Genomic DNA, 15,774 nt, shown 5'->3' with positions numbered 1-15,774 from the left:
GAATTAAATTCTGTTTTCTGTGCTAGCTATTGCTCCATTTCTGTGTTTGTTTACAATCCAACACTCCGCGATTTGTCTATGTTAGACAAGTGAGCTTTCCACGTTGCTCTTTCTCCTGAAAGTATTCAAATGTGGTTTCACCCCACAAGTCCATTAAAAGTACTTTGGTACACAGTAAATATTCCTTACTAATTTAAAACAGCTTCACATACACACACAAACCTCACAAAGGTGAGTATTCAACTTTATGGGTGATCTGGTTAATTCCTGGTGACCTTGAGAGCATTTTCACCCACTGATAAGTTAATTTTTCACTCTCTTCTTGGGCTTCCTTGACAAAGCGAACGTACTGTTTCCTGACTCTCGGAACACCCTCCTTTACACTCTCTTACTTGGTTATCTCATTAAACACTGTTGTTTTACATGATGCCTAAATACTGACAACTTCCAAATGTTTATTTTTGGTCCAGATATTCCCTTAAAATTTCCAATTGGAAATATCCCTTTGCGTGATGAACACTGGATTTCTTTTTCTATTGTGGTACTGGGAACTGAAACCAAGGAGTCCTGAGCTACATCTTTACCCCTTTTGAATTCTGAGACAGGATCTCACTTAGAGCCTTGAACTTACAATCGTCCTGCCTCAGCCTCCTACATAGCTGGGATTACAGTGTGTGCCAACATGCCTGGTTTTCATTATTGGGTATAGATTAGGAATAAATGTAATCCCACTTGTTTTTCATAATCTCATTCCTTCCACAAATTTCATTTTATCAATAGAATGCCAAAGGGAATTTCCCTCTCTCCTCACTATGGTTCACTGGAATAAACTGACAAAAACAGATTAATTGGAGAAAAGGTACACACATTAATTATATGCATTGAGGCAATCACATCAGGTAATTATCCACTAGCCCAACATGATTCAGAAATGTATATACCCCTCATTCTGTAAAGGAGTAGGAGAATAAGAAATGTAGACAATATTTAAATGACTTTTAGGGAATCCCAGTGGGCTCGGAGAACATACAAGGGCCGAAACAGTCTGTTTAATCCACAGAACAGATGATGAATTTTCTGCGGGCCTGAAATAAATGAAAGTGACATGATAAAAGCATCCGTGTGTATTGTCTGACTCCAGTGCTTCTTCCTGTGATGTAAGCTAAGTCTTTTCTTATTGAATGAAATTTTAGTAAGAAGATTGAAGGCAGCTGTGTTTGTCTTGGATCGGCTTGTCAGGTAGGTAAGGGAGCCTTGCAAAAAGCTTCTCCCTGTGCTGAGAGAGGAGAGAACCATGCAAAAGCCAGAATGATCTTGATTCAGACCTCTTGGCATTTCAAAGCACCTGTCTTTGGGACATTATGTTTTGACCCTCAAATGTATTTTCAGAGGAGTTACTAAAAAAAAAAATTTGATTTGATCTTTGATTCCTTCCTTCCTTTTCTCACATGGGAAACAAACCCATCAGCAAATACTGATAGCTTTTCCTGAAAATACATATAATATGTAGCTGCTTTTTACTGATTTCACTGTTAACATTTGGTGCAAGCTGCCATTGTCTCACCCAGCCTTTTAAAATGACCACTGTGTGTAAATTCCACCCATTCTCCATACATTAATTTGACCTTCACTGCCTCTTCCTTGCTTTATCTCCAGTGCATTTGCTTCTGTACAAAATGCTGTATGTTAACTTTTTTGTTCTTAACTCATCTCTTTCTCTAGAATGTAATCTTTACAAGAACAGGGGTTTTGTCTGATTTTCCCCCCAATACCTGTATCTCTAGTGCTTAGGCTCTTAATAAATGTTACTTGAATAAATTAATGCATCACCACAAAACACACTGGATAAGATTTTTTGTTTTAGAGATGACAAAACCAAGGCTCAGATAGTTGATGATTTTCTAAGGGTGATAGAAATAGAGGACGAGTGGATTAGAACATGAACAGAGATTTCTTTTGCTCCCTATTCAGACTCCTTAAATAGTGGATCATTTTGAATTCATGTTGGTACGTTTTCTCCTAGAATTCAATTTGTTTTTTTATAACACAAAGATTTTTTTTTTATTTTCTCCATTAAGTTTTGATTGAGTTTCTTTCAAAGCTGCATTTGTCTAATCCATGCTCACATACTGAATCTGTTCTACTGGGCCATCTTTGGAATATCCGTTGCCTTGGAATTGTTGAACTTTGTGTCCTAGCAAAGTGATTATTCATCACTTTGAACTCTAAAATCTAGACTCAGGGAATCCTAAGAAGCCATTAAATGAAAAATAGATACTTTAAAATCTAGATTCTGACTGCATGCCCTATAATTACAGGACAGCTTTATTTCACCTGTTTACACTTTCTTCAGGTACAGTGTTTTAAATTGTTACATTCAGCCAAGTGTGCATGCCTGTAATCCCCATCACTGGGGAGGCTGAGGCTGGAGGATTGCTGTGAGTTTGAGGCCAGCCTGGACTACAGAGCAAGACCCTGTCTCAAAAAACAACAAAAATAAAATAAAATTCCTATTTTCACCCATGTAGCAATTATTGAGCAATTTTTATGAGTAGGGACCTATCTCATGTACTCAGTGAATAAAACAGAATTTCCTGTCCTCAAGGAACTTACATTCCAGTAAAGGAGAGAAAAAATAATATCTAACAATAAATTAGTATATCAGATAATAAAAATCACTATGAAGATAAAGCAGGGCAAGGAGCCAACAGGCGGAAAATGGTACTCTTTTTGAATAGTGTCATAAACTTTGTGAGATTCGGGACTTTATTATAATTTCATTCTTAGGACTCTGGTATCTGGAACAATAGTGTCATGGGTAGATAATGAGCAGAGGGTAGAGTTAAGCAAATACTGTTACAGAAATGAATGAAGGAAGGAGTGATGGTAGAGTCCAGGTAGGAGGTCATTGCAGTAACTAGGTGATAGCTGATGGGGGCTAGACACAGAGAAACTCTGTAGATAGAAGAAGCCAATAGCACTGTCTTAAGGGTTAGATATGAGTGCAGGAGGGTGCTGAACTTCAGCCAGGACAACCAACTGAGGCCAGCCACTGGCCGAGGTGTGGAAGTCTTGGGAGTGTGGCACATTTGCTGGCCAGAATTAAGTTTCTTTGGGATCTAAGCCCAGTCTATTTCTTTGTGTCTCTCTCTCCTTTTCTCATTGTTTCCTGAGATCTCTAAAGCCAAGTGCTGCTATGTATCCAAGGACAATCATTCAGAGTCATTCAACTGTGGAAAACGTCCACACTGATTCCACTCCTCCCTCACGTGGGCAGACCGAGGCATGCTTTGTGGATGCGTCTTTCTAATTCCTGCTTTTCTTATTCCTGGAATAGGAAAGGCATAGCCAAGGAATACTTTTCCTTTAAATTCATCCTCTAGACTTTTATTTTGGTTTAGGAAAGTGAAAGATAATTGAAGGGGATGAAACAGGGAAAAAGTGTGCTTACTTGGTTCAGATGATACTACGGACTTAAGCCGATTAGCTGGTTATTACGCATTCCACATTCCTGTCCCTGACTTGTCACAGCAGTCTGAGCCGAGAACCACATAACCATTCCTATTCATCACGGCCTCTTGCATGCAAACCAAACCTCAGAAGGTTTAATCAATCTTATAATTTGCAACAACACAAACAATCATCTGGTGATCAAAAATATGCCTTAATCTATTCAGTCAAGAGTGTTCAGGATTATAATAACAATCACCAAGGACATAACCCAAATCCAAGGAAGGCAAAGACACATAGAACTATTAGAAATCTGCAGTGGTAAGACTTAAAGATTATAAATGACCAGAATATAGTTTTGCTTTTTTAAAGCAGAATATGCAAGATCCCTCCCAGCAAGTTTTGGGCAGTAACGTCCATGGAAGACCCAGAGGGGACCCCGCAGGGTTTCACAGTGTGTAGTTTATTCTCCTTTTTCTCTGCTCTAACTATAATCCTGCTTATTTGCATGCCAATTCCAGGATACTTTGTAAATTCACAACTCCTGTCTAGTGATCTCAGCGTGTATGCTTTAAGGACAAAGCAAAATGTTTAGGGCTGTGCCTTTGGTTCGGTCTTTCTCTTTTTTTTTTTTTCCTCTGTGTTTTGCAAAAGAGTACAAGGAGGGGATCTTTGTTTGGCAGAGTATCACACACAAAAAAAGTGGAGACTGCCATGGACTTTTTCTCTGAAAGCTGCTTTCAATTGAGTTACCCATGAATAACCATAGCTTGGATTAACTCAGAGAGAGTGTTTAAGGGGGGAGCTAGAGTGCCCTTTGATTATGTGACCAAGCAGGCTCATTTCAGGTTTATGTAAAGCCCAAGCTGCTATACTCCATACCCCTTTCTTGGATGCCTTAAATAGCTTCTCTATTGTAAGGAAGTCTTCAACTTAATGACAAGATGTGAAAAAGTGTGGTCAGAGGCCTGCCATGTAGAAATGTGAATTCAAGATCTCTAACACAGGCTTAATCATGCTTAGTGACATCTACGAAATTTTTATTTTGTAGGATAGTAGAATGGACAGTTGGGAGAGTAGGGGTGATAACAGATTTGTCTTAAGCGGATTTAAAAATTTTTGCATAGCAAGCCAATTTTTTGTTGTCATTTAAATTGCACGTTTGGGATTATTTTTCTGAAGAGTAGAGAAACCCCTCCCCCACCCACAATGGTAGTCTGAAGTACCATTCAGACCCCACCCACAGTGGTCTGTTGTAGATGCTGCTGCTTTTAACCTGTTCATTTCAGCAGGCAGCTAAGGACAGGGTATACTAGTGCTGAATGGCCGTAGTTTACACCCTCTTACCTCTATCAGCAGTAAACTCAGAAATTTTTGAGCAGTGTCCCTGAGTCACTATTGAGAGACAGCAGTAGAGATATCACTCACAAAATCCACGCCTGCACACGCCAGGGCTTCTGCCCTTGGGCTACAGGTGTTTTCTACTTTTTACCCTCCCAGCAACAGTAATGCTCTTTCTTCAGTTCAAAGAGACAATGGTGTTTTTTTTTTTTTTTAATACTTTGAGAACATTTTTTTAAAAATACTGAGAGTAGTTGATAAGCCACGCCCCTTGCAGTCCTCCCAGAATGAATGACTGCTTTACATTTTCTAACACGCATTTTCACGGCCTGGGGATGCAAACAAGCCCAACGAGCTTGTAAAGTAAGACCAGGTCTCTGCTTTCCGAGAGGCTGCGCTGCTGTTTACGCACCCAGCGGCCGGGAGAGGCGGCGCCCGGCCCTCGGATCTAACAAAGGCGGCGGCTGCCGCTTTCAGCCTGCGCTGTGGGAAGAGAACGCGTTCCGGGAGGGAGGCCCGGTGCCATCTCCTCCCCAAAGGGAGGGCAGCGAGGGTGTGGACTCGGTCTAGGGGTTGGTGGGAGGCGTAGGCGTTTGGAGGGACCAGGTCCCGGACCCCAGGAGGGCGACGCCGGAGCTCGTATTAATGCACCCCGCAGGGCAGCTTCCCCTCCCCGAAAAGTCCCTCGCGCCTCCTGGTGGCCGCGGAGCAGGCTGGCTCCGCCGCAAGTCAGGGAAATAGAAAAGGGAAGAAAAAGAAAAAGTGGGTGAGGCAGATGCAGAGGGAAATCAATAGGGATAGGAGAAGGGGGAGGAGTCGAAGATCCACCATTCTTGCCTTACGCGGTCCCAGCTGGTACCACAAAAGAAAAAAAGCATCTGCGGTGCGCAACGCGCGCGCGAAGGGTGTGTGTGTGTGTGTGTGTGTGTGTGAGCGCCCGCGCGCGCGCGCCCGCGGCGGGGGCCGGGCGAGGGGACCGAGATTTACTATTGTCTCTGGCAGCCACCGCGGAGCCGGGCGGGGGGCGGAGGCGAGGGGCGGAGGCGGCCGTGGCCCGCGTGCCATTCGCTCCACCTGATCTCGGGGCGCTGCGCGCGGAGCCGGGCGCAGGCGAGCAGCAGCTGAAGGAGGCGGGAGGCCGGCGCTGCAGCCACCGTCGCCACCATGTCCTACCAAGGCAAGAAGAACATCCCGCGGATTACGGTGAGTTCGGCGCGGGCGCTGCCGCCCCCTGGCCCCGGGTGGCCGGACGCCTTCCTGGCCGGGTCCCCGGGGAGGCCGGGCACCCGCAGGCCGGGTGTTGGGGCGCGGTGGTCAGTCCAGCCGGCGCGGCGGGCGCCACACAACCCGAGCAACTCTGGGGCTTGGAGAAACCAAAACAAAGGCGAAACCCAAACAGTGGCGCGGAGAACTTTGGATGGTTTGTGCTCCCTTTCCAGTGCGCAGAGCTCCCCGAGAGCGCGGAGGCCGGACCCCAAAAGCATCCTCTTTCCGGCCGGAGGCTAGGTCTGCGCGCCCAGGTGCGGGCACGTCTTCTGCCTAGGACCTTTGTGGCCCGGAGGATGTGCAGAGGTGACACCTCTTCCCCAGGGCACTTGGCAGGCCGACCGCGCCCCTCGCCTTGCCGCCTTGCCGCGACGGTGTGTGAATCACGGGTGCTCGCCGCCATGCCCCCTCTGTTTTGCATTCAGCCCGGTTCGTGTTTTGGTGTGTCATATTTGGAGCAGGACGTCTAAGGTGGCTGCAAGGGGAAATGGCCAACTTTTTTTCTTCCCTCGATATATTTTCCGTTTTGTTAAAAAATGTCATTTCTCTCCCACTTTCCAAGAAACGCCGAGTTTGTAGAGCAGATTTTTAGTTTGCAGTCACGGGCGGACGCCGTGTGCGTGCCCTGTCCTATTACCATTGTGTGCAAGACCGAGCCAAGGCCGGCTAGTGTCACAGAGGCACTGGGCGTGCGTGCACCCAGGGCGGGTTGTCGGGAGCCTGCCACCCTCAGGTACCTACTCCCATCTTCACTGGCGTTGCCTAGGCTCTCTCCTGAGCAGAATACCGCGTCCGGATGTGAGATTGCTATGTGATGTGTTGAAAAAGATGCCCCCAATTGTAGGGACCTGTGACAGGCAGAGGAGGGCATTAAATCCAAAAACAAAAGCCGCTGAGAAGCCTTAGTTTAGCAAGAAACAAGTATGGTTGTCTTTGTCTGTAGTTAGTGGGGTGGTGGTGATGGTGGTGGTGGGGTGTGTGTGTGTGTGTGTGTGTGTGTGTGTGTGTGTGTATGTACTAGTGGAATGGGTGGCTACTCCATCTTTGCAAGACGAACAAAGGAAGTGATCAACTGGCCCCTGGTAGGTCCTGTAGCTGCCCCAAGGCAGAGCTTTACCTGCCACCATAGTTGATTTGCTTGGATCTGCCAGGTTTTGCTGTGGGCCCGCATCAGTCTGCCCTTGCCCATTGTGTCAGGATACCCTGTGCATTTGGGATTGTGAGACAGGACCTTACTCTGCACAGCCGGGGAGATGCCTCTTCTGCACCTACTACTCTTTATTGTCAGGTGGTTTATTTCTATTGCAGCACCTTTCATACCAGGCGCTTTCCTCACACCTGAGCTTCACTTCACACAAGTGCTCTCCATCCCTACAGCTGTCCAGCTGATCCCAGGTTAAAAAACAAACCAAACCAACCAACAAACAAATAAAACACAGGGTCAGGGAGGTTGAGTTAGTTAAGGATCCTTTTGCCTGGTAGAGTTTTGGGTTTAAACCCATCCTTTTCTGTCAGTACCTACCTGGTATATCTTTTCTTTGCTGTCTTTACAAAGAGCTGTATAAGGTATCAGTTAAAAAAAAAAAAAAACTGATTGGGACCAGAGCATAATTGCTTAATTTTTATACTTATTTTCCTAACTCAGGAGATAGAACCATAGCTCTTATGCTGTTACATGTTGGAAGCATGCTACATGTATGTGCTACATATAGTTTGCATGTGTCCGTTCTCCTTCTGTGAAATAGACACAAAACTGGTTTGTTTTTTTTTTTTTTCCTCCTAATCTGAAGACTGCAGTGATCCTTCCTATGGACTCAGCTGTGACATGACACTAAGGGCCACGCCCATTCTTTTAAGTGTCATTTAATCCACCTTTAAAGAAAAGTAAAACAAATTTAGCCTTACTTGCCTTAAAAACTCCAGTGAATGTGGCTGTGCCCTGATCTCAGGACTGGGTCTGCAATTGGTTTCCTTTTGTTTCTGTTTGGATGATCTTCCCTGGGGTCCATCATTCAGAGCTGCTCCCTTTGCATCTCTGCATGTGGGGCGTGGTGCTGCATAGCAGCCTAGCCTGTGACTGAGGCTGCTCCAGCAGCAGCAACAGGAGTAGACGGTGGTGGTGAATTTCTGCAAACCAGGGTGCTCCTGTTCATTGTTAAAACCAGGGAGATAGCTAGGAGGAGAATGGCAGGAGGGCTTGGTCTTTGGGGATAAGGAATCCATCTCTAGATTTTCTCATTCTTTGTGTTTGCATTTCTGTGAACAAGGATTCTGTTTTAGAAAAAAATCATTTTGTGTGGTTGCAAGTGTATAGAAGATGGTTATTTACATACTTCAAGGATTGAGGTATAATTACAATAAAAAATGGACACATCTACATGCACAGAAAATATGATTAGAGATCTAAATAAAATGTGTATCTCTGCTGTTGATCTCAGACATTTTAAAAAATAGTATTATTGTGAAGTTTGAATTCAATTCCTTCTGCCCTCTCTTCCATTCTGTGAAGACTGCCCCACCCAATAGTGGAAGGGTTACTATAATCTGAGAGCTGAGGGGGGCAGTCTTTCCTGTTCTGTCCCCTTTACCTCCCTAGACATCAGCATCTGCCACCATTTTGGGACAGAAGGGGTTCTGTATTTTGTTTATTTGTTTTACCCATCCACCTGCTTTTGATGCCCTCTTGAGGGTCAAAGCCTTTCTACCACCCAATGTTTATCAGTTTTCTTGGAGGGTGAGAGGGGGTATCTCTCTTGCTGGAGGAACTGGCTTGGCCTTTCCCTGTAAGTAGCTCAGGCTGCAGGTCTTCATTGTTCCTTTCTAGGACACCTGTGAAGATCCTCTGTTCTACTTCAGCACTAGCCCTTGCTTCAAAATGCCAGGCATACTAATCTGGGTGGTTCCACAGATCAGGAGAAGGACTGTGTCACTTCTGTCTGATACAGTGTCGGTGCCTAGTTCCAGGGATTGTTATGCAGATGAATGAATTAAAAATTGTTCCTTATAATAATAATAATAGCTCATATCTACTGAATGTTTATTTTGTGTCAGATACTGTCATATGCCTTATATACATTGTCTAATTTGACTCTTCAACTAGTACTATCTGAGAGATACCATAGGTATCTCTTTTATAGATTTTGAAAGTTTTGAAAGTCTCACTTTTTGTATTAAATAAGACTAAAGAGAGTATTTTGAATGGTAGCTATCATACCAACTCTGCAGATAGAAAGATTTGAAGCTGACCACAGGAATGGCCAGGGCCCTGATACATAGGTTCCAGTGCTTTCTGTGTCTTTTGTTATTAGACTCTACAGGAAACCATTTCAGAGTTTATGAAACTGATACATATAGTAATATATATATATATATATATATATATATTTTATTTGGAGACATATTTAAAAACATAAAAATATGGACATGGATCTATAGAGAGAGAGGTAAAGGTCTATATATACAAGTAGATGAAATCCATTATGTAAAGTCATACAGCAAGAGTTTTGAGGCAGAACTGGAAATCAAACACAAGGCTTGTCCAGCATCAAAGCTGAGACTACTCTGAGACAGCTGCTGCTTCTCGGGGGCATGTGCAGCTGAGCTGTTTTGAAAGGTTTGAGTAAAGAGCTCCTGAATTCCTTTTAGTAGACAGAGGACAGAGAAGAGATCTGGCTTTCTGCAACTACTGATTGGATTTCTGTAAACACTGTTTTGCAGATAGACTTTTCTGTTGCAATGGAGGCTGGGTTCTGTATGATAGGTGGAAATTGCTGGATGATGCATTGTTAGTTAGGAATATCACCCGGAAGGTTCAGTCTAGGGAATGTTGTGAGCTCTGTGTCCCTTGAAAGGGAATGATTATGAGTGCTATGGGTGTCTTATGAAATCCCAAGTCTCTCAAGCCTTTGAACTATGGCCTAGCTGGTCTAGATCTCAAGGAAAGAATCCATGTAACCCCATCCCTGACTACATACTCACTTTGGTTCACTAGGTGTCACTTAAGAATGGGAAGAAAGGGCTGGGAGTTCAGCTTAAGTGTAGAGCACTTGTTTAGCACAGGTTCTGGGTTCAGGCCCCAGCATCACAAAAAAGAGGGGAAAGAAGAAAAGTGGAACATTGGCGTTTGGGAAACCCAAGGAAGGGGTCACCCCATACCAGCCCTATCCATGTAAGGCATCTTGGAAAGGAAATTCCAGAATAAAAGATAGAAGTAAAATAATCAGATGCTTAGGAATGGAAAACATCTTAGATATCTGATCATGAAAATCTCAGCCCAGGCCCTGCCTGTGGTGTTCATTTAGTACTATGTATTTCGACCAGGTATGCAATGACTCCCAGCCAGATTATTCATCCTCCTCTAATATTAGCAAAATGCCTCAAGTGTATAAAGATTTCTGAATATCAGTTGCTGAAACAGCCAGCTGGGGACTTGGGGGAATTCTAGATAGATTTCCTGAGTGATTCAAGTCTACATGCAGACTATCAGTGTGTAAATAAAAATTCCCCCTTTTATATTTCACTGGATGTTGGTAAGGTCAGTTGAGGTAGTGACTCAATGAATGTGGTCTGTGAACACTAGGTGTATTTTAAGATAGTGAACATTGATTTGTTTATAAAATATACTTTAGAGTGAGGAAACTAACAAAGGAAGATTTGGCAAAGGTCTGCTTTCCTAAGAGACTACCTGGGAAACCTTTTAAACACACATTTTCAAAAACAAAAGTGAATATAATAGTATAGAAAAACCCCATTATTTGTCTTGCTTTAATTATGTTACAGTGTTCCACAGAAGTCTGCTACTCATTCATTTGTGACAGTCTAACAGAGCCATTAGACTATTTTTGGACATTGATTCAGAAATTGTCCCTCAACCTAAATTCAGAACATTTTCCTGATTGAGTTGAACTGTGTGTTTTTAAGTCCTAATCTGCTTGTAACCTACACAACACAGATTATGCATACATTTTCTAGTAGGTTCTTTGTGACTCAATTTGCAGTTCCTTTACGCTATCCCTTTTGTGGAGTTAGAAAAAAATTGAAAAAGAACAAAAAACATCACTTTATATCCAAAATGATTTGTTCTTTACTTATTGGCATATATTATAAGCCATTTGTATCTGCTTTTTTTTTTGGTCTTTTTCCTTTGTTATTGGTACTGGGGATCGAACTCAGGACTGCCCTTTTGTAAGGCAGGCGCTTATGCCACTGAGCTAAATCCCCAGCCTTGTATCTGCTTATTGCATCTGAAAAAAAAATCACAAAATATTTAGGACCGTAGGAGTATACTACCTAGGAAGCACACGTGTGCTTCAGTTTGTTTATGTCAATGCTTTTAACTAAAAGATGACTGCAAATTTGAATGTGTCCTCGGATCCTAGATGATACTAGGAGAACCAAACTACCCCCAGTTATTTCCTTCTCAAATCAATGCTTTATTTTACCTTTTCTCCTCCTTTCCTTGGATGCATTGGAACACAGTGAGAAAGATCTCAGAACATCTGGAGAAGTAGAGAAGTACAGTTTTCTGCTGTGAGCCCCCCCCCCTTTTTTTTATCAAATCAAGTTTAATACTTGCTAGTTTCAACATATACCATAGAATGCTCCCAAATCAAACCAATCCCCCTTGGTGCAATAGTGAAAAACTCTTTTTTGTTTATTTGATTTTCTTTCTTGGGTTTTTTTTTTTGTACCGAGAATTGAACTCATGTCCTCACGCTTGCCAGGCAGGTGCTGTGCTCATTTGGTGGAATAGAATGGTTCCCAGGCTCTACGTGGAACTCAGCATGAAAACCACTCTCTTGAGGAACACTTCTGTTAATGAAATTGTGAGGAACTCGGTAGTTAGAGAGACGGGGCTGAGCACAGTGGAGCTGTTACTAGTAGCTACCATTTAGTGAGTTTGTTGGCACAAACTGCAGGGATTATTTCATTTAAGTTGAAACTTTTATAGGTAAAATGATGAACCACCATTACACATTCTAGAGAGAGGCTTGGAGACATTAAGTAACTTCATTACGGTCCCACAGTTGAAAAAGCAAGTTCCTGAGCGCTCCCTCCCCCAGAGTTTCATAGACAAGAAAGCAGTATTTCTGTATGTATGCACAGGTGACTACTCTCTCCCTCTAGCACCTGCAGCGACCTGCGTCTGGTAGCTTGCTCTTGTGGGTTGGTGTTCACAGGTGGAAGGAGTGGGGATGCTCTGGTTAAACCTATCACATCACTGTTGGGATGACAACTGTGTGTATGTCCTCTAACAGTTGTTTGTACATTACTTCTGCCAGCTGTTGAGCTAGCTTCTGGCTTTCGCCCAGGGCCATGTATGAGTGCAGGGTGGAAAGCAGAGGCTATTTTTCTGCCTTCCTTAAGCATGGATCTGGGCCCGAGGCCCCTTCTCACTCTCTGTCCCTGTCCTTTTCCCAGACACAGAAGGAGCCAGGCTCCCCATTCTGTTTAGCCAAGCAGAGGCACACCCAGTGCTCTAAGCCAAATGGGGGAGCTCCGTGAGAGAATGGTCCAAGAATCTAGTCAGAGCATCTGGAATTCAAGTATATGTGTCTCAGGGCCTAATCTCTTATTTTCTATACAAGCATTAAGCCAATGAGATATGAAGGATGAAATGGGATTTTCTTGTTTTAAAAGAGATGTTCATTGGATGAGCAGAGTAAAGGAACTCTCTTGTCTTTGGCCACGGTGCAGAACATCAGAGAGAGAATCAGCGTGCTGTGGTCAGGCTTGCCCTTGCCCCTGATTTACATGTGTCTCTGAGTAAACTCTTGTTATCCCGCTCCAATTCTGCACTGATCAAATGAGAGAATGGAGCTTAATGATCCTGAGGTGCCTGCCAGTTCAAATGACTTTTTGATCCAGACTTTCCTAACTTTTTTCCAAATTCAGTGAGAAGAGTTATGAGCGCTTCCTGTGAGGGGAAGAGTGAAGGGTTGATATGGATGAGAGCAGAAGTTGCTGGCTTCAGCTCAGCAGGACCAGCCAACATCTGTGTTGGATAGAAGGGGCTTTGGTTGCTTTTTACCCTTAAAGTCTCATCCTTTTACTTATTCAGGGAGTGGCCTTAGTTAATAGAGCAGGAGAGAAATGGAATAATGGTGATTGATAGATCTTCCCCTAGCAGAGCTTTAGCATTAATTATAATGAGTATTATTAGAGTGATGCTGTGATTTACTGGCTGTCCCTTTTGGAGAAGGCAACAATTGATAAAGCCACAAAGGCGAAAATTGCCCCAGATCTAGACTAATTAAATAAACAGGCAAGCAATCAGAAAACAACTCTGAGTCTGTATATGCTCCCTCAGCTTTTTCTGATGCTCTTGCCAATAGTTTAAACATGATGGCAACCGTTCAATGGAAATAACCTACCCCAAAGGCCAGCGATGCCCTGGGTACTGTGTGAAAGTACCACTGAGTCTTTAGCACGTGTCTATGGCTGGCACATTTCAGGTCCTCTATAAAAATTTGCTGGATGAATGGATATATTCAACATTTACTTGGCAGGAATACTTTCAAGGGAAAAGATGACCTGAAAACACACACATTTGTTCTTGAACATTGTCTTTTTCATTGACAGCTTTCTAGAATATCAACTGTTAAGACATAAAAATAGACCTGACTATAGGAAACTGGCATAAGATCACTAAGCCAAAAGAAACATGACAGTTCTTGAGCAGAACAAGCAAGTTATTGTAATCCAGGGCCTGCCCTGAGCAAGTGTGCCAAGGACCTATCCATCACTTGTACTTCTTTTTCCCTTGGCCTCCCTGACTCTTCTTCCAAATTCTGCATCTGGGCTCACTCCAAACTTGTTTCAGGACCCACTTGGGTATTTATTGGTTGCAGATTGACACATCATTTGTCTTACTATAAATGATGTAAAAGAATTAATGCAGACCTTTAGGTCTGTTTTCAAATGGCGGAAATTGTCACCATGACTGTTTGAATCAGGATACCACATAAATCTTACTTGAGGTCTTTTTCTGCCTTTGTATGTAAGCCACAAAGTCATTAGAGTTATTAGCAGTAATAAGATCAGCCAGTCTGACTGTGTACAGAATAACTGGCCTTTCAGAAATACTGGTTAAGGAGCAACTCATAGTTATGATTGTTTGCCTTTTTAGAGTTGATCATTGAAGTGAAATTTTTATATTTGTGTGCATATTCTTTTAAAAATTTTTCAGTCTGTCACCCAACTCTTATCTTCTTTCCTTGGGCTTTTATTTGTTGTAGCTATTCTTGCTACTATCTTGTATTCTAAAATTACTTCTTCGAGGGATGAGAGCAGTGAGTAGATGTTACCATGCTCATGTGAGGGTAGGTTACCTGGTTTATGGACTCAGTATGTTACTGAAATATATTCACTAGATACTTCTAAAGGAGTCATCCATAATGGAAGACAAAAAATGGGAGAGTTAAATATATTTGTGAACTTAAAAGCTTTTATTAGAAAGCATTTGAAATACTATATAAGAATATTATATATAATACAATTGAATACAAGAAAATTTTTTGTTTTATTGAATTAAAAACAATTATTGATCACCAGCCCTGTGTCTAGCAGCTGGAAGGTTGTCATAAGCATATCTAGTCTAGATAATATATAGAGAAAAATAAGTTTAATAATAGCAAGAATTAATATTTATTCTGTCTTATATTAAGTGTTTTTTATTTAATAAGTACAATTTCACTTACTGCTCCAAACAACTCAGGTAGATAGACGTCAGTTAAAGACCTTTGTCTTAGTTACTTTTTTTGTTGCTGGGACAAAATATCTAACACTCAAAGTTAAAGGAGTTAAAAGTTTGTTGAAGCTCACAACTTCTAGAGGTTTCAGTCTATAATCGGCTGGCTTCAAGGCAGGGCGGCATTGCAGAGGTGCAGCCTAGTGGAGAAACAGTTCATGGCAGGCAGAAGGCAACGAAGCCACAATCAGCAAGCAGCATGCGGTGACCCGCTTTCTGTTCCTTACGTTCGATCTAAGTTATGTGACCTTAGGGTGAGTAGCATTCACTCATAGAGGGGGCTTCCCTTTATTCATACTCAGAACTATGGCAAACAAATGCATGCACTAATTCAGTATTCACACACCTTTAATTCTAGCATCACACACTGTAGATACAGCCACTGCTCAGAAGCCCCATCTATGATGACATGAGGCCTTGGGGGGTCATTAGATACAAGCCATTAACTGTCTCCCCATTTTATTGATGAAGAAATTGTTTCATTCTGAAAAATTCATATGTAAGATCACCTATTGAGGTTTTTTAAAAAAATCTTTCCTGCCACATATTCTTTGTTGTGTTTTGTTTCCTCTTCTCAATTCCACGATATGTTGTATATTCCACGATATATTTCTATATTTTAAATATCATTCCATGACACAATTTTAACTAGTGATAAAATCATACATTTCTTATATGAATCTCATTCTTAAATGAATCCTATTTTGTTAGAATAGTTTTGGTTGTTTCCAGGATCTTTGTATTAACAATTAAAATGGAATCACGTAATGCTTATAGTCTCTTAGTAGAAGTCAACTTAAAAGCTACTTAAAGATGAGAATTTGAATATCTTTCCCAAAATCAGTGAGTTTCTGAGACTTCAAGTATCAGTTTGAATCCCAGTATCTACTGGAGTATCACAAGTCCAGTGACTTCATAAATTGGGCCATTTTTCCATGCCAAACCACTTTCTCTATTTTCTTTAGCTC

General features: G+C 42.3%; 1 protein-coding gene across 2 annotated transcripts in view; it reads left to right on the top strand.

Annotated features, from left to right (window-relative positions):
- The window catches only part of Dpysl3 (dihydropyrimidinase like 3), a 107,073-nt gene that overhangs the window by 43,545 nt on the left and 47,754 nt on the right, over positions 1-15,774 (top strand). The window contains exon 1 of one of the 2 annotated variants that reach the window (XM_005006978.4): positions 5,799-5,994. The exons of the other annotated variant lie outside the window; for it this stretch is intronic. Within the exon in view, the coding sequence (XP_005007035.1) occupies positions 5,956-5,994 (39 nt within the window). The 5' untranslated portion in view covers positions 5,799-5,955. Of the gene's footprint in view, positions 1-5,798; positions 5,995-15,774 lie in introns of those variants that run through there. 2 annotated transcript variants of the gene reach the window in all.

This window comes from Cavia porcellus, unplaced genomic scaffold (genome assembly GCF_034190915.1).
Source record: "Cavia porcellus strain 051 isolate PalLab524CR breed Dunkin Hartley unplaced genomic scaffold, mCavPor4.1 scaffold_21, whole genome shotgun sequence".
In the NCBI taxonomy this organism is placed as follows: domain Eukaryota; kingdom Metazoa; phylum Chordata; class Mammalia; order Rodentia; family Caviidae; genus Cavia; species Cavia porcellus.
The sequence above is the reverse complement of the archived record's forward strand: the minus strand, read 5'-3'. Positions and strand labels throughout refer to the sequence as shown.